The following is a 20875-nucleotide window of genomic DNA, read 5'->3' on the forward strand; positions in this document are numbered from 1 at the left end:
TTTGAGCTGAATGCTCTTAGATGTATATTTTTAAAAGTGGGCATTTTCTAAAATACCAAGATAAGTTGTATTTTTTGTAATGAAAGTAAATGATGAACATTTACTTCCTATAAGCATCACTAGATGGCGGCACCAGTTACTGTTGTTAATAGTTCCATAAAGTTTTTAACTCATTGAAATCAAAGATATCGATTTATTATACTGTAAAATTTTCACTTTTTATAATGCCCTCTTCCTCTTTGCTCGTTTCTTCCATGAAAAAAGGAAAAAACTATTTTAATGGTTTGTAAATAACATGATATCCTAGGGCAAGAAAGGTTGACTCAGTCTTTCATCCCTTCAGTGAGTCGATAAAATGAGAACCAAGCATGCTTGAGAACTAAACACTGAAGTATGCTTGGAGACTAAAGACAGAATTCTAAGGGATTTAAGGCACATCATCAGAAATAAATTTGCATTAAACCCATCCCCGGAAATGTCATCATACGCTGATAGGGCCGCTTCGCTGTTTTAAATTGTTTCACAACAGTGAAAGTCATAATAGGAAAGTGCCTCTAGCCGCTTGCAAAGACATTTTCGGGCATGGGTTCTAATGCAATTTTAATCCTGATAATGAGACCTTTCTCCCCTAGAAGTTGGTCGCAACATTTATGAGATCCTCTGTAATATATAACGTTTTTATAAACTTGTACATTTCGACAAAAAAAAATAGTCGAAAAAGTACTTTTTGAAAGAAATCTGTAGTTTTAGGAGCAAAACTATTTTCTGATTTAAAATCCCCACACCCGAATAAGGCAAGATCAAGTATTTGCACAAATGCAACAAAATATTTGTTTTCCTGTGTTATTTTTATTTATTAAACTTTTATGAATTCATTATTTTTCATATATGAAATCGTAGATAAACATATTTTTTCATGATTTTAAATGCTTCAAAGACAATCTCGAATAATAAGAAAGATTCTCTCTCATTTAATAAATTTTACTTGAAGGCATGTAAAATTTGTATAGGTCATGATAAAGCTAACAGTTTTTATGTTTCTTTTTGGAAGCGCATATTCTTCTTTTTAACTCTAAGAAGCCAGATAGCTTACCATAGAATTCACATAAGCCTCAATAACTGATTTGCTATTTTTCACTAAAAGATTTTCCCAATTTTTTTAATCCAAGATTTGCTCTTGAGTAACCTTAGATATTAAATGTAATTTGAATTTTGTCCTTAAGGAGGATAAATACTATCCGGTTACTTGAAAGCAGAATAAGACTGGGGCCAAATAACATCCAAGTAGCCAAAAAATACAGTCTAGTTCGTACTGGTTCGTAATCATAGACTGGGTCAGTGTAAACTATTGCAAAATATCAAGAAGAAATTATTATTAAATGCAGAAATGCGATTGCCTTGATTTTCTTTATGAGTATTTTATGAAAAGGATTGTAGTTCCATGTTGTTTAATTTCATTTTATTCTATAACCATGGTTGAACAGCCAATCCAATTTTGAGTTATCGACTACCCATATTTAATTCCCTCGCCTAGTAATTTTGACCCCAATCCAGAAGACACGGGATCTCCTAGATCAAATATTGGGAGAAATTTGCTTTAATGGAGGACTTTTTAAATGAATTAAACAGCATTTGTATTGCATGAAGAGGAAAGCCACGAAAACCTCCCACAGTTAGCTTGACGGTAAGGGGACTCTAACCCATGATCCGGTTGCCATTGATGGCATTTTGTGGCAGAACTGTGGTCAGTGAGAGGCAGGTGCGGAATTCGTGTAGACCAGTTTTTACTGGATTCGAACCTTGATCACCTCATTGTGCTTTCTATCCCCTGAGCCACCACAGCTGTATGTTGTTTAATTTTCATTTCCCTTGAACCAGCCCTATTTTCTTCAAAATTAAGAGTAATTTTAACTGCCAGTCTGAGTATGCTTAATCAAACCATAAATAAATAAGTAAAGAATAGAAAGAAAAGAACGAGTTGTAGAGCTGCATTTTTTTTATTTAAATGTTACTGCATCACCGTTACAAGGGAATTGCATTTTTATTTTTTATTGATAACTATTTCTTCGATATTAGTGACTTTTTCAATCAGACTTACGAAATTAAATATAATGTGAAAGATTGAGATACTTGATGAAGATAAATTGTTACGAACTAGAAATAAATATCTTCACCGTGTGTATTTCAAGCAACTGAGAATGTATTTTATAACGTTGCAATTCAATCCTTAGATTAAAAATATTTATTCACAAAGCATAAAAAACTAAATTAAGAATTTGTAACTTAAAACCTACTAACTTAAAATTGATACTTCGTATGCTTTGTAAGCATAAGTTTATTTTAAGAAGATTGTAAAATAAAATGAAAGAGTTTTAACCATTCATTTTATTCATACCTTTTCCTTCTGAGTTATTGATCGCACTTACATGTATAAATAAGACAACCTCATAGTGAAGCGATGACATTTCACTGCGTCTGTCTGCTGGAAATTGAGAAGCAAGAAAAATGTACCCACCTTTTTGTATTTTATAAAGAATGTGTCGCATGAAAAAGATTGAGACTCGAATAAAAAAACTCTAATCAAATTTGTTTACATTGTAAATGCACTCATATTTTTTCCTGGAATTCAAGTCAGATATTTTAAAGAAATACATTTAATCAACAAAAAGAAATTATTTATGAAGTTTCCCTTTGTAAGGAATTCAACATTTAAAGTTTTATGTGTTATCTCGTATAAACCAATTTAAAACCACGACAAAAATTTTATAACGAGGAAGCTTTCTGCAAAAAGGCTCTTCGAAATTTGCATAAAATATTAAATTTAAGATAGTTTTTAAAAATAATCAATCAACGTCATGCGCGAAGGACTTGCGTTTAAAATATCTTGACTATATTTAATATTAAATAGTTTGAATATGATTCATTAAATGTAATAATGTGGTTAGAAAATTTCGCATTTGTTTTGCCAGTTAAGCTAAAGGCATTATCGGAACACACAGATACATACATTTGAGAATTCGACTGCTGCAGAAAATAAAAATTTAGAAAAATTTTAACTCTACGCTGCGTTACGTTCTTCTTTTCAAGAACATAAATTGTTTTGAAGAGTCTGAAAGTGCATTATTTCTGAACGATACTTTTATAGACGCTGTGTTCAAGATAATTTCACGAAAATTTAATATTTATGTTAATGTATACATATAACTATTAATTTCTGAACATTTTATCAATTGAAACATTTTAAAAGGATGTTATATAATCGATCATTTTCAATTATTAGTAAATCTGATTGAAATCTACTTTCCGTTGAATATCAAGTGTGTCTTTAATTTTCACTGCTTAAAAAAATAACTTCAGACCAGAAAAAAAATCTTTTTAATTGTTTATATTCAAAGAACTCGAACTTTTACTTTTAAACTTTTTAGCGAAGCACTTTGGTAATGATTTTAGTAAAATTAACAATAAAATATGGTTTTATAATTCGTGATAAAATTAGGTAAATGGGGTGAAAGTCGGTAATTTTGTCATGATACCTTAGAAAATGGCTTAAAGATCATTTATTCGGTTAAATTTACATTTAAGTTTTGTAATTTTTACTAAACATGTTGTAATACTAACTATAATTTTGAACACCAGAATTTCTACTAAGCCGTTACCATATAAGCAAAAAAATTACCAAATGAATAGTTTAAATACCGCATTATTTGGTTTTATTTACCCGATTTATGGATTTTTTAATCAAAAAGGTCCTTACCGTACAGCACAGTAATTTTACTAGAAAATTATATATATATATATATATATATATATATATATAATTATATGGAGCAAAATTAAACCATATTATCAAACAAATTAGCCAATCTTACGCTTGATAACACTATATTATGGTTCGAACTGATTGCAAATATGGTACATGGAGAACAAAAAATCTGGTTAAATTACCGTATTGTATGGTAAGGAGATTTCAAGTAAAAAATGTAACTCTGGGAATACGAAGCAAAATATACAGCATTTAAATCATTAATTTGGTAATTTTTCCTTTCATGGAAACGATTTGTTGGAAATTCTGGTTTTCAAAGTTATAGTTCTTATTAACACACATTTAGTAAAAAGATACAAAACTGTGAAGTAAATTTAACTGAATAAACGGTGTTTATGCCATGCCCTAAAGCATCGTGATAAAACTACCAAATTTTACCTCCTTTACCAAATTTTATCCCATATTATAAAACCATATTTTATTGTTAATTTTGCCAAAATCATTAGCAAAGCCCTTTGTTAAAAATTATCGAACTTTTTGGTGTTCCCATAGAGCCAGAAACACAGTAAATTTTACCATATTCTGGTAGTTTTGGCCATACTTTTTTCTCAGTGTATAAATTTAAGCATTATTTATAATACAGGAAATTTGTTCGATATTATGACTCAATGTGCCATTGTTATATTTCACCCTAGAGTCGACGTTTTTAAGACAGTTTATTTAGATGAAATTTTCAAAATTTCTTCAAAGTTGTTTAAAACATAAGAAGTCACAAATGTTGCTTTTCCTGTTTTAAAACCTGAAAAGGTCCTTTTAGCTGTTACGTTACCAATCCAAAAACAAATGGCATCCTTCCTTGTTATTTAATGCGAAAAATTGTGTAATTCAGGTTTTCTGCACAATCATGTCCATATGCTAAGTCGGTTAAATTCTTTATACACTATTGCTATATTTGTGACATTTTCCCAATAATTTATAATTTTGTTGAAAAGAGTCACTGGATCAGTTCTTAAACTTCGTAGAATCAAACGTCACATTAAATTCTAACCTTAATTAAATTGTTACTGTGTATTGAAATAAATCACAACTATTATTCAAAATATTCTGCTGCTGGGGGAGAAAAGTGTCAAAACTGTTATTTTCTGAGAAGTCAGTAATGCGTGGGCGAGTTATTTAGATGCAAAGGAGGGGAAATTCGATATTAAAGGAAAGGTAAAGCTTAGAAGGATCAGACAAGTTATTATTTCCTTCTTATTAGAGTGAAGCTTATCAAAGTGTATAACTAAGAGCAGTTAAACAAGTGAAATGTGAAATTTTTTCGACAAAAAAACTATAATATGATATTTTAATCATTAGCAATTGTGCCTAACCAAAAAAAACCACCACCAATGTTTAAAATTTGGAATTAAAATCATTCAACATATCATTAGCCAAAAGGGCAAGGGTAAAACCATTAGTCAGACCAGCTGACATAATATGTAAAACCAATTTTAAAAAATGGTAAAGCATTTAAAATCTGCAACAGGATAAAAGGTAATTTGGTAATGTGAACCATTTTGGTATCCATTTCACAAGTTAATATTTTGAACTGACAAAACAAGTTGCACAGTAAAATATGGATACTATATTTCGCAGAACTTTCTTCGATTTTTACGAAACCGCTTTCTGGTATATGCTCCGAGTAAACATTTTGTCAAAGTCAGTTATGCGTGGGCGAGTTATTTAGATGCAAAGGAGGGGAAATTCGATATTAAAGGAAAGGTAAAGCTTAGAAGGATCAGACAAGTTATTATTTCCTTCTTATTAGAATGAATCTTATCAAAGTGTATAACTAAGAGCAGTTAAACAAGTGAAATGTGAAATTTGTTCGACAAGAAAACTATAATATGATATTTTAATCATTAGCAATTGTGCCTCCATTTGATAATGTGAACCATTTTGGTATCCATTTCACTAGTTAATATTTTGAACTGACAAAACAATTTGCACAGTAAAATATGGATACTATATTTCACAAAACTTTCTTCGTATTTCACGAAACCGCTTTCTGGTATATGCTCCGAGTAAACATTTCGTCAAAGTGACGAAATAATCATCGTTACTCCCTTGAGGAAACGAATTTCGTCGATAGTAAAGAAATATTTCGCTATTCTATATTTTCATTAAAAAAATATTACTTGTAGTGCTTAATGCCTTTAACGCGGATTTCGAACCCGGGATCGTCTAGGTACATGACCAATTCCTTGACCACCATATAGTCTGCTCGACTTATACCGTCAGTTTACTTTCGAACGTCTAGTCTTCATCCCAGTTTCATCATTCAAGTTAACAATCTCCCACAATGCACTAAGATGAGGTTTCGAGTTGAGGATACATTTTCGTAAGATATTTGAGAGTTCCCATTTCGTCACAAACTTTTGAGAGTGTTTTAAGAGTGTTTTATTTTTATTTTTGCAACTCAAGTTTAGAATCACGTTCTAATGTAAAGACACGAAAATAGAAACAAAATTTACTTCTTTAAATAAATAAATATTTTTTCAATAACATGAATTTTACACCCTTAAATGCCTTTTACACCCTTACATGATTTTTAAACCTTAACATGAAGGGTAGTAGTAGCAATTTGAAAAACGTTGAACATTTAACTTAGTAATGAGTTCGGAAAAAAGTTTAGCGTCATTTTTGCTTTTTGCATATTTATTCCTCGTATCGATTTACACTATTGTGCACAATCGTAAAAATAATTTATAGTTTCTATAAAAAAATCTTTTTTTTGTACTAATTTTTTATTATTTAAAATTTAGCAGTATTTGATTGTTATTTTTTTAAAAACTATTTTACTAATTTTTGCTTTTAATATGATGTAAGTTTTAGTATATTTTCCGAATCAAAAGTTTTTATTATACACTGAGAAAATAAGTATGGTCAAAACTACCAGAATATGATAAAATTTATCTTGTTGCTGCTCTATGGAAACACCTAAAAGTTCAGTAAATTTTACCGGAGCGATTTGGTAATTAGTTTGGTAAAATTAGGAACATAATACGGTTTAATGATATGTGATAAAATTTGATAAATGTGGTAAAATTTGGAAATTTTATCATAATACCTTAAAGCATAAAACCATTTATTCGGTTAAATTTATTTTTCAGTTTTTAATTTTTTACTATATATAAGATAATAAGTACTGTAATTTTGAACACCAGAATTTCTACTAGACCGTTACCATATACACGAACAAATTACCAAATGAATCGTTTAAATACCGTATTATTAGGTTTTATTTACCCGAATTATGGATTTTTTATCAAAAATGTCCTTACAGTACAGTACAGTAATTTTATTATAAAATTTTGCTCTTTGTTCATTTGATCTCAAATTGTCCATTCAATGATTTAAATAGTGTACATTAATTAAAGAAAGATACGGATAATGTTAATGTTAATCTACTGGCAGAAATGTGTGTAAAAAATTTTTATTTATCTTTTACTGACTGCAAAATTTCAATTTATATTATTATTTTTAAAAATAATATTCAAGCATTGCATAAAAATGATACAGTAGTAATGGCGTTAATGAAAAATCAACAAATCAGCAGGGAAATCTGCGAATTAATCATGTTTTAAAGATTTCATTTTCCTTTAAACTTTTTGATAGTAGAAAATACACTGTAAAAAAAATCTGTTAAATTTATAGAAAATATCTGTCAGTTGGTGTGCCAGTATGAAACCATTTATTTCAGAAAAAAAGTACTATTATTTAATGACAAACACTTGCTTTTTTAGCAAATAAATACTGATGTTTTAACAAACACTCTTTTCTTTAACACTAACTCTTTTTTATTATAGTAACAACTCTGTTATTTTATTAAATATTTCTATGGAAATAACTATGTTAGTATTGTATTCAGTGTTCCAAGATCAGAATTCGCATGACCAGTCAACACCCGGATTCGAACACAGGTTATGTTCACAGGTTTGCTCGCCTCCTATTTAGGAGGCGAGCAAATTGCCCTCTGGGCCACGGCAACTCTCAATTTTTTTATACGATGTTCAAAACCATGAAATAATTTTTGAAATTTTATGGTTTTAAACCAAACATTCAGAAAAAATTTTAGAATTCAGGAAGAGCAGGTATAGAAAGAAGTTCGGTTGTTCTAACTAAAAAAACAATCTCCATTATTTTAACAAACAAAATATGTTACTTTAACAAAAAAATGATAAAATGAGTATATCAGCATCGTAATCGGTGAGAGCCAAGTGCAGAATTCGTACGATCAGTCAAAGCTAGAATTTGAACTTGGGTCACCTCCTTAAGGGGCAAGAGCTAAGTTTCCACAGCTCAAGTATCTCAGTATGAAAAAAAAAGTTAAACTGTTTGTATCTTAAAAGTGTTATGTATTGATATTATATTTAAGTGTAAAAACGTTTAAAACTACTGTGGCTTACCCTTATAAAAATATCTGTTAACTTAATTTATCAAAAAAATATATTTAATGAAATATAATAATCATGCAGAGTATTAATTTGACAATGAAAGTGAATAGCAGTTCAATTTATTTATACGACGTTTAAAACCATAAAATAAGTGATAAAAACAAGAGAAAGTATAGAAAATAACAGTAAAATGATTTTAAAAAAAGGAGAGTAATCGTAAGGGAAGCAAAACAGCGTGGTAAAAACTGGAATTTGAATTGACAGTTTTAACCCTTGTATGATTGGTGGGAAAAACAGAGAAAAACTATTTTGTGAAGAAAAAATCGTTAAACCGTCAACTAAACGGAAAAAATTTGTAAAAATCTATATTTATCGCTGAATAATTTTTTTCTGTAAAACAAGTAGATTTCGCAATTTTTCAGTAGAATTTGCAGTTTTTTTACAGTAAAATTAACTACTGCAACATACTTTTAAAAAGTAAATAATGAGACTGATTTAAATGAGTCAGTGCATCAGTTCCAGATAGTACAATGGAGAAAAATATAATTTCATCTTTGTGATTTTAATAATTGTATTTAAATAAATAACGATGGATTCAAATTAAATGATGTTGCTACATTTCATATTAATTGATTTCTGTTAAATACATATAAATAATCTATTTAGCTATTAGAAATATGATTTGAATTTTTTGAAAGAAAGTTAGATAACTGTTTACATACATAATGGCATGGCACATTAATGGGCGTTATTAAATTTATGAGCTTATTATTCTTAATATCATTAGCAACTTAAATTTGAAGGTAATCTTGGACTGCGGATCTGTAAGTTATATCTATTCATATCATTAAAATATGAACAAAACACGCTTCTTTATATCTCGATTTAATCAAGAGATTTATATTTTTATCATTCTTTATTTTAAACTTTTATTTTTCTATGAAAGGAGGTCCGGTTAAACTGAAACATTTTTATAACTTCTAATGATCTCAAAAAGTTTTATTTAATTTCTAAAGTTAGTTGATATAATTTAGTAGTTTCACTTTATACATATTAAACTAAATTTTAGAAGACAAATTTACAAATGATTAATTTGAGAGACTTTCTATTTGATATATTTATATGAAATTTAAAAAATTGTAAAATCGTCATACTTTGAAAAAGAACCTCTATTGTTTGCAGGCAAATACTTAATTAGTTTGAAAAATTCAACGCAACTTTGCTCTTGCTCGGAGAAAAAAACACTGGTAACACTACCACACTGTATGGGAATGACAATTCCGATGAAAAAAAAACGTAATTCTGATAATAAAACTAAAATGTATGGTATTTATAAACTATTCATATGATTATTTTGCTATTCATATAATGATGGTTTACCGTAATTTCTGGTTTTCTAAATTATAGTTGTCACCAAACATTTAATAAAAAATACGAAACTGAAAAGTAAATTTTACCAAATAAATAGCTTTTATGCCATGTTCAAAGGTATCATGCTAAAATTGCCGAATTTTGACACATTTATAACTTATAACACAGTATTTCATCGTTAATTTTACCAAAATCATTACCCAAACGCGTAGGTAAAAATTACCGATCTTTTTGATAAATTTTACAAAAGGTAATAGAGCCAAAAACATGTGAGAGAATGTATGCTGCAAATTTATAACTAGGGAAAGAATGGATATGGAGGAACAGTGAAATTTTTTTAAATCAATTAACATCAGTCCCTATATTTTTTTAATTAGTTCTATATCTTTTATTCTTATATTTATGTGTTAAATTTACATACCTCGTAAAAAAGTGACAAATTTCCTTTTAAATTGTATACAATATAAGAGCACTTGTATGAAACTTTTTTAATAGACTTCATTATAAAGTTGAAGATTAAATTGGTGTAAAGTAATTTTCTTATCAAATGATTTTTATTCTTTGAATAATGGTGCATTTTTCCTTCTTTTAGTTTTTTTTCTTTTCAGGATTATAATCTTGGTTTTTACTTGGTTTTGAAATCGATTTTTAATTTAAACTCTGATTGCATTTCTATCTGTTTAATATTATTTCTTAATTGATGTAATGAAACTTCTTGTATTATTTACTGTGGTAAGAGAAATGTTTAAATAAATTGGGAAAGAAGATTTAATGTGTTAAAGTCTTAAAAGCTAGGATGAAAAACAGGCATTAATTACCTTAATAGTTAAAAAAAGGCTTAGCTTATTATTATTTTCAATGCAAAGTCGTATTATAATGTTGCTATATCTAAGGAAGTCACACGAATTTTTATTTAATGATAAAAAAAAAATATTTTACATTAAAATATCAATTAGTAACGAATAAAAAGGTTTTATGATCGTATAGGATATACTTTCAATTTCTATACTTACTTATTTTTTTATTTCATAACCGTTTTTGAATAAATGACTCAATTTTGAGCTTAAGTTTACCAATGTTCAACTCCATAGCCTTGTAATTTTGAACTCAATCCAGAAAATAAGGGAAGAACATATAGATCAAGAATTGCGACAACCTAGGCTTCGTGAAGGACTTTTTGATGGAACTAACCAGCATTTTTATTATATAGAGATTAAAACCACAAAAACCTGTCACTGTTAGCCTGACTTCAAGGGGACTTTAACCCATGATCCGTCTATCACTCATATTTTACGTCAACTCTGTACTTATTGCGAGACGGGCACAAACGGGGTGTGTCTCCAGTTACTTAGAGAAATAGTTCCAAGATAATAATTATTTTTTAGGGAAAGAAATAATGATGTAAAATAAACTTAGGGGTAGTTGAACATTCGACCGCACCCAATAAGATGTTAGAATAATATTATCGAAATATCAATCGAGCAGCTATTTAAGAAAAATATGAATTCATCAGAAAAGGTATGCTTACTCAGATTTAGGTTCAACCATAGAATAGTTCAATAATGTTTCCTACTTATTTAATGAAACTTGATTACTAATATAAAAGGGGAATTAGTTTTTTTACTTCTGTTATTCTTAATAGCTAAGTTGGAAAATTTTCTTAATTTTATTTAGCTAAATTGCATTATCTAATGCATAACATAATTTTAATTTTTCTGAAACAAAATATGCCTATTTTGCCTTGTTTATAGTGAACAGTGTGTTTTATACGTTATTCCATCTTATCTACAAAATACGTAAAATCCACGTTACTCTTGTAAAAACGCTTAGTTTCAACTTACTAGAATATTTATGTACATTTTTGGCTACAAATAGCGGTTCTTTTCTCATAAATTGATTACAATCCTTTATCTTTCTTTTGCTGTTGTTGTTCCTTATATCTGTTCCGGTATTCTTTCCTTATATCTATACCATTTTTATTTTTTTTTTAATTGTCCTTTTAATCTACTGTTTTTGGTACTCTCTATTTATGTGTTCGTTTAAGCGGTACTTATGCACATTCAGAAGCACAATATATGGATTCTACAATTCAGGCAAACTAGACGCGGCATTTTTTTTTCGCTTATTTTATGATAATTTTTAAAATTTATTTTTATTTTAAAGTTTTTTTTTTACAATAAGCAGCTTTTTACGGGGTTTTCAAAGAATGAACGATTTTCACTTTCCTTCAATTTTTAATACCCAAAAAAAGCGAACCACGCCACAAGGTTATAATAAAAAAAAATGGGAAAATTTTTGTTCTGAACACGAAAACTTATCAAACAAATGCTTGTTCATTGGTGAATAAGTGTCAAGGCGCCAAAGACTAAGATAGATTACAAAAAAAGCTCTGAGGTGCTATTTAGAACAAACCAAAAAAATATCTCTTCAGTAAAAAAAAATCAAAACAATGTATCCGAACTTCGAAAAAATCAAAAAATAATTACCTTTTATAGGAAAACTAATACGCCATTTAAATTGAAAAATGTCTTAACAAGATATTAAAAAAAGTTCAAAGAAAATTAGATTATGTCTGTTAAAAGAATTTTTTGGACAACCATGAATAAATTATGTCTGTACAAAGAAATATTATCTTAAAAAAACAGTTAAAAATTAAAGCATTACTAACTGTTAGGAAGAAAATATATGTGCATAGAAGCCTAAAAATACATAAGAATTTAATAGGTTTAAAACAGTGACATAAGTAGTTTAACTTAAAATTACGATTATGTTTAATTCATGGCGTATAATGAATATTTTATTTCTCTTAAGGTAGAATGTAAAACAACAGAATTCTTAATCGCGTGAAAGATAAATATATCTAACTTAACTCATAAAAGTTAATTAGAATAAATTAGATTAATTATAACTTAATATATTTCATTATGACAAATAAAGTTTTTAGAGAATAAAATATAAAGCATTATAAACATGCTCAAGGGTTGCATAACGTTTGTGTATCGTCAAGCATACATATTTAATTCAGTTTGCTTATAAAGAAACTTTTGAACTATTTATAAACTATATAATTAGGATATTAATAATATTTTATTTCTAAATGTTATTTTTATATCTCGGTTATTTTTGGTTTTTATTTATTCAAGTCTTGGGAGTAATATTGGCACGAAGCATTTTTGTATGCTTTATTTAAACGTTAATATTCAATCATTATAATCATCCTTTTAATTCTGCGGTAAAAAATAACTAAAAAATAACTAGTTTATTTTATTATTTGCAAACACTGGCATGTTAAAAACCGAAAAGAACGCGTAACTTAAACATCTCTAAAGTTTATATATATATATATATATATATATATATATATATATATATATATATATATATATATATATACGCTCTTGTATATATCTATAAAAGACAAGACAGATTTTTAAATTCATCTGTTAAACTACAGACATTTTTCAGTTTTGCGTGTTGAATATTACCGAAACATTCTCAAAAATTTCAAACGTTCAATATTTTATATAAAATGTAAGAGCATTGCCCTTAATCCACGCTACTTCGTTTGATATAAAAAAGTAACATAAAAATCAACATGTATTTAGCTCGTAATCTATGCATCGAAAGGTGAGTTACTTATAGTTCAGTTACCAAGGGTAAAGCGACTATTGTTGGGATGTGTAAAGTATTAAGATATTGAAAACTTAATTTAAAAATTACTCGTGTTTGAGTTCTAAACTTTCTTTTTCATCCTATTTTCCTTTTTATCCTCTTTCTTAATCCTGTCTTAAGCGTTAATTATATTTTTTTATAAATACTGATCAAATCTAATTATATTAAAAATGCAAAACTTCTTTTAAATTATAAAACTATAAGTCAGCATACACATAAGCACATGAAAAGCGCTTTTTCAAATTTCAATAAATAAAATATTTCTTTATAAGCATCTTTATGTTTATCTTTCCGGCACCGTATTATATAATTTTCTTATCTTATATCACTGTTACTGCATAAAGTAATGATATTCTCCTCATTGCATTATTTGAGGGTTAGAAAAGCTTAATTGTAACTTTCTTAGCTTTTGATATCTATGTAATGCTTCTTGTTTGATCTTAAGATAATCTTTTTCTACTTACTTGCTTTCTCCTCAAGTTACGAAAGTAGTAAGACAAAGAATAAGCATAGATATTCATTTTATTCAAGAAAGTAGATAAGAAGCTGAGTTATTACACTTTCTTTTTGTACGTAATATCTTAATTACATTAAACATGATGCAGAGACTGGATTCTTAATTTTATTCTCCAAGCTCTGAATAACGGAATAAGGTATTTGAGGGAAGAAAAGTTATTTCTTTTCTTATGAGTAAACAAATATAAGAGATGCGTTTAATACATTCTTTTATCTATAGAGCTTAAAAGATATGTAAAAAGAAATAATTTGGACAAATATTACATTTTTATAATCTTCATTATGAAAGTATAATATTTGTACTATAAATATATCTAAAAAATAGAAATTATCCTTCCTGGAATTACTTTTTTATCCGACAAATTATTCAGTTACACAACTCTAAAATAAAACTTTAGTTACACTTTTCTGTTAGGATTTTATTCAACAAGAAGTGGTAAATGTTGTTTAATTGTATTTAATGTAATTCAAATTGCAGACTATCAGAATCAGAGAGGCATGAAGTATTGTTAGGGACTAATATTTAAAAATTTTAAAAATTGATAATTTATTTACTTTTTAAAAATTCAATATCATTTATTTATAATCAAAAGACTAAAATAAAAACATACATAATAACATTTATTACTAACTAATTACGTAAAATTTACATTTTTTTATTCCATTTGCTTTGATCCACCCTATACTTAAATCTATCGAAGGAAGCCTTGAAAAAAAGTTTCTTTTAACAAAAATGTAATTAAATTCAAAATAATTGTAGTTTTGGGGGGGAATTAAGTATATCATATTGAGTCCTTGTGTTTTCTAGCAACCCATGAAACATTGCATTAATATAAAAGACAAAGAAGAAACTTTTAGCTAAAGCAGATGGCCTAGAATCTAATTTTCTGAAAAAATAAAAACATACCTGGTATAACGCGTGACTGCAACAAGTGTTTAGAAATCGGGATTAATTAAATTTATTATACAATTAAAGTGTTATATACAAAAGATGCAAAAGAAAATCTCAGTTTACTCAGCAGTTTAAAAATAAAATAGTGCAGGCAGCTTTATATTCGCTCCATATATACGGATCGATAATTTTTTTAAACTGTATTGCGAAATTAAACTTTTTGTAAGTTACGAAATCTAAAGTGACATATATTACACGGTATCTAAAATAAATTGCATGGATATTGTAAGTCTCATCTGAGAACAGTTGAATAAGACATTTAAAATTGAATGTAGGAGAACTATTTCTAATGTGTTGCGTATAAATTTATATCAAACCACTTTTTTTTGAAGTAGAAATTTATTTTTCCTTAATCTAAATGTCATTATTGAAATTAAAGTTATGTTTTTGTGTCTTGTAAATGTTAGAACTTTATGTGATATAATAATTGCTTGCTTATATTTAACAATTTTCGTCTATCAAGAGAAACATAAGAACTTGAACAAAAGATATTTATACAATTTAAAATAATATATATTCATAATGCAAACACATAATTTGATAAAATACCGTGTTTAAGTGATTTGAATAAAGGTAGAAAACAAAAATTTCTCTTGCATATTTAATATTTTACACTGTTAGACTATTCCTTCTAAAATCGTAGTAAAATAACCGGCAGCAATCTGAACCATCAACTAACCGTAAAGTTTGTGCTTTGCGTTTTTTAACCATTTGCAACTATCATGGTTTCAAAACCTTATGAAAGGAATATAACTGAAAATTGGGACTGCCTTTCGGCAGGTAATGAACATTAGAGTTGTGTTTCATCAAATAAACAGTGGAATGTTGTTTAATTAGCTTATTTGGCTGTTTCCCTATCGTAAGAGATGGAAAATACCAGACTTTTTTGTGTTGCGCAGCTTTATAGTGCTGCCATCTATGCGTGAATGAGAGTATCATATTCTAACAGTCCAGGGTCTCAAATTGAGAATTGCAGGACACAAGAAACTCTTCATGGGTGGAAGAGAATAGAGGAAATAATGTGGTGCCAACGATGAGACTCGAACCCCCGTTCTATCAGTCATGAGATTGTAAGATTAGCCCTCTCGACTATAATATGTGTCCAGCTTCAAGGAACTAAATGGCTTTATTAGGTGGGCCTAGTTGGATCGATAAAATTCTAGGTGCTTAACTATATTAGATGAAAGCAGTAAATTAACGGTTTTTTCACAGTTAACAGTTTGAAGACCATCTTATTTATGGCCATTTGACTGTCTTCTCTGAATATGGTAAAAAAACGATTAAATGAATTGTTATTTTAAAAAAAAATTTCTGAGAGGTTTCTAACAGTGTAAAATTTCTTACTGTTCGATAACTGCGCAACTCACTGGAAAACATAATTATTTTAACTCAAAAAATACATTAATTTATTGTTCTATGCTTTATTTCTTTAAAAAAAATAATAACAAAGTGTTTTTATACTGTATATATTTTTTAACAAGTGAAATCTCTATTTTATTCAGAAAAATATTACGAGCACTTTTTTTACCCAAAACCTGTCATTTGGTTATTAAAATTATATTCCATAAAAAAAAAATTCTCATTTTTAACTTCGATAATTATTTATAACCATTAACATCAACAAGTGACTCTACTCTCAGTATTAAGCACTGTGATATATTTTTCCAAATTCATTTTTATTTTAGTTTAAGTAATAACCCAATTTTTCTATCAAGAGATTAATCAATAATAGTAGACAATGTCGATATTTTTGTATTTCAGTTCAGGGCTATAATTTAGATAAACTGACACATATCAAGGGATTACAACCTATTAATCATTTTCTCGCTTCTTTTGAGCTCGTTTAATACGTTAGATAGCAAGTATGATATGTTATTTCTGTCTATCAGCCAAAATTTAGCATCAATTTAATCATCAAAAGTTTATTTAAGAATAATACACTATTCAAAAAGGAAAAATTATTTAAAAATAAATTATTTTTTTAAGAATCTAAGTTTTATTAATAATATATATATATTAAGTTTTATTTGCTCAAAATTTAAATCTCAGAAAAATTTTACACTGTTAGAATTTTAATTGATAAGTTACGATAAACTAACCTTCACCAGTCTGTCCATTTGATTAATCGTGAAGTTTATGGTTTGTAACCTTTCTTTACCTTTACGGTTTTGAAACCGTTTACAGCTGGTACAGTTCAAAAACCGTTAAAACATATGTGGTTCTGTAACCGCTAGCACTAGTCATAACTAGCATAGTTTCTGAGCTAGATATTAAAAAAAATTAAACGGACATTGGAGATGCGTTGAGTACCATTTATGCGTAAACGGTAGTTTCGTTTTCTAATAGTCTAGCGTCAAAGATAGAAGAATGCAAGGCACTAGAAACTTTTCAAAAACTGGAGGTTGGCACCTGGAAGGATACCTGGTTGAGTGGAAAATACTAGACTTTTTGAGAGTATCGTATTCTAATTGTCCAGGATCACAAACTGGATGTCAGGACACTGAAAACTCTTTATGTGCTGAAGTGAATGCGGAATCATTGTGGTTTCATCGCTAGGATTCGAACCCCTTGTCAGCCTGTCATTAGATTGACCTATTAGCCCACTCTGCTACCCAGCTGCACGGGTAAAAATGGCTTCATGAGGTGAGTCTAGTTGGCTCACTTCAAGAATTCTAGTTGTTAATCCATACTTGGTAAAAAAAAAAAAAAAAAAAATTCAATAATAATTTTTTCTCGCAATTAACAGTCTGCATATCATTTTTCTAATGGTTATTTGATTGCTTTGGTTGAATGTGGTAAAATAACAACTGAATAGCTATTTAACCATTTTTACCGAGAAGTTTCTGACTGTGTAGCCAGTTGAAATATTTTAAATAAAAAGAAAATTTCAAATTTAAAAGTATTTATAAAATTCTAATGATTAAATGAATCATAAGAAAATGTAATAAAATGAAAGTGACTTTCAAAATTTATTAAAATGTCTTTCTTTTTTTTAAAACGAAATCTGCGTGTAACTTAAAAACTTAGTTTTGAAGATATTTACGACTATGTAATCAGGAATTGGAAAATTTATAAACATTGTTTTTTAACATAATTCAATTTATTGCAGACATAAGCTATATATGAATATTATTTTTATAAATTTTTTATTCATCAGCATTAAAATAAATTTCTTCATAAATTCATTTTTACTTAAAATAACACCAGACATTCAAATATTTAATTTTTAATTGTAATTAAACAAAGATATAATACTAAAGGCAGCCTTATTAAAATCCTGCAACTCAAAACTGGTTAAATATAGGAATTTTATGTTACACTAAAAATGCACATTACAAAAATTTTATTGCAAAATATAAAAATATATGCAGCGCGCAAAATCAAAAAAAATATTAATACACACTTTGATTACCTTTAACCTAATGGTTGGCTTTTCACATACTAAGACGCAATCTCAATGATTCGAGGTTTTAACCTTAAATGTGCAAACTAATTTGGGGGGGACGATAACCTAAGATACCAACCAAGACACAAAAGCGAACTTTTTCTGAATGAACATACATTATTTGCTACAAATTCTTGACCTTTGAAATATGGGGGTGAAGTTACAATCTGGAATCACAATAGTTTGGAGATTGGCTTTTTTCAGGAGATTGGCTTAAAGTTTTAACCCCTTTTTATATTTTCGATCATAATAAAGTATTCAAAATAGTATATTATAAAAAATTATTTATTAGAGCTGAACAATAAGCTATTGGTGACGATTTGGAAAACATCCCTGAGGATAATCCGAAGACATGCCATCACATTTTTAATCATTTGCAGAGGAGATAGCTTCTCCACTTTTGTAGCCCGGTGACTCGTCCGCGATGTCGAGCTTTTTACGGTAGGACAGTTTAACGACGACCGATACGGTACACCCTCAGTTCCTACGCAACTTGATCAAAGTGGTCACCCACCCGCTTAGTGACAGCAGTCAATGATGCTTGATACTGGGAACTGTGTCTTTACAATCAGTCCACTGCAGGACTAAAATAGTTTCAGAGATGTTATGAAATAAGCAAAAAGTGAAATAAACATTTAGGGGTCCAAATTTCACACCAATTTTAAGTCAATTAACTTTTTTAAGCACATTTTTTTCCAGATTGCAGCTTTCTCTTATAGTGCAAGAATTAAAAATCTAGTTTGTAGCAAGCTAAGCCGAATAAAATGTCAAAATGTCTTTAGCTTAAAAACTAATATAAATTTTAAAATAACTTTGCATTTTTTTTTTTTTTTTTTTTGCCTTGCCTGAAAAAATAACTAATACTGACCAGTAATTTTGTTGTCTAAGTTGGTATGGCAAATGCACTTAAAAGTTTTAAAACGAGTACAATACATACTTTTTCCAGTTCAATTTTTCCCCGTGTTTCGCGAGAGTTATTGACTTATAACGTTGTAAATTTTAATAACCAATGCTTTCTTTTTTCAAAAAAACTTTATATTTAGGGACATTAAATAAGCAAAAATAAAATGTTAAATTAGCAAAACTTTTACTAATATGACGATGTACATTTTATCAGTAGGCTATCTATAAACCATAAATAAGTAATCCCTTCACAGTTTGATACTTTATTAAGAGTTCCAAAACTCATTTTTGTTAAACTTTTGTTATTAATCACTTCTTTTTATAGTCCTTTTTTGAAATGTATTTGAGTAATGTATACAAAACATAAGGGTAAAAAATTAACGATGAGCGAATCTCAAGAAACGTACTGCCTACATTGGAGAGAATGCGTGCAAAAAAAAATATAGCACTTGAGCTGTTAATCAAAGTATAAAAAAGAAATCAATCTATTGTACAAAATGCTATTTGTCCGAGTTATTTCTGAATTCAGCCTCTTCAACTGGATTATTTATTAAAAGAATTTGTTTACTAATGAATGGATTGCATGCAATATTGTTTTAACTATAGATATAGAATTCTTTTTTAACTTATTTTCATTATATATTAATATTCTAATTATATACATATTTTTAAACTATGGTATGATTTTTGTGGTATGATTTGTGTTAATTTTTTATTACAGCAGTTATGCAAGGGAGTCTTCCTCATAGCCCCGGTAAGTAAAGTTTTTATTATTATTATACTCTTACATTTATGATTTTGTATTAAAAAAAAAACTCTTTCTGAAATATCTTTGGAATAAATTGGCTTAGTGGGAGTACAATGTAGTATTTAAAAAATAATAGCTACTGAACTATAGAAATTAAAGCTCTGAAATTTAACACTGCAAATATTTAAAGAATATCTTTGAATTTTATGATGCAAAACTAAATTACATATAAAAGCTTTTATGCAATAGTTGGTGTTTCTATACAATACTATGTGATACTTAAACAATTCTAACAACTTCACATTAGAACTTAAAGCTCTTAAATTTAACACCGTAAATATTTCCAGCTATTTAAATTTCCTCGTTGTCAGTTGAATTTTCTTCCCTTCTACATCGAGCAAAATTAAATTACATTTAATTTAAGAACCTGTGCCTTCAAAATATTTTTTCGTGTAAATGTTTCTTGAAACATTTAAAGAAACACGCAATCAACTTTCAAAGTAAATAAGAAAAGGGAAATAAAATTTGTTTCCACATTTTATTATTAAGCGTTTTTGTTGCTTAAAACTAGTTTTAGGATAAAAGGTAAGAAGAGGAATTTATAGTTCCAGTTCCGCCACGAAAGGAGGATTAGTTATTTATTTTCTAGGGTAAGTGTACATTTGTTTGTATTATAATTTTTAAAAATATAAATATAATAATATGTTTTTTTACATTATACATTGACTCACAATATCGTTTTTTGTACTTTCAGGTACCAAAACATCTGGAATTTAACGAGACCATGACATGCTTCAAACTACTCGCCATGTTGTTTTTAACTGGAAAACCCCACTTAAGTTTCAACATGCCTCAATATTCATTTAATTTGAAGCAACACTTTTATTACCATGCAGCGGTATTGCTTATATTGCTTTGTGCTCTAATTACTATCATTTGGTGCTTTTACATTGTCTTGACCTGTGGAGTTGGATGTTAATAACTGAAGCCTCAGCAGTTCTACAAATTTCGAACTACTATACTATCTACTCATCATTAGAATCTGTATTTTGAATAATATGGATCTTGA

At 28.2% G+C, this 20875-nt stretch overlaps 1 protein-coding gene across 2 annotated transcripts in view; it reads left to right on the top strand.

The window, feature by feature from the left end:
* LOC107447330 (potassium voltage-gated channel protein eag-like) overlaps window positions 1-20875 on the top strand; it is a 237049-nt gene that overhangs the window by 139940 nt on the left and 76234 nt on the right. For both annotated transcript variants that reach the window (XM_071187319.2, XM_071187321.2), the window contains exon 3: window positions 19780-19812. In XM_071187319.2, the coding sequence (XP_071043420.1) occupies window positions 19780-19812 (33 nt within the window). The remainder of the gene's footprint in view (window positions 1-19779; window positions 19813-20875) is intronic.

The sequence above is a fragment of the Parasteatoda tepidariorum genome, chromosome 11 (assembly GCF_982258835.1).
Source record: "Parasteatoda tepidariorum strain Cologne lab strain chromosome 11, Ptep-v5.0, whole genome shotgun sequence".
Lineage (NCBI taxonomy): Eukaryota > Metazoa > Arthropoda > Arachnida > Araneae > Theridiidae > Parasteatoda > Parasteatoda tepidariorum.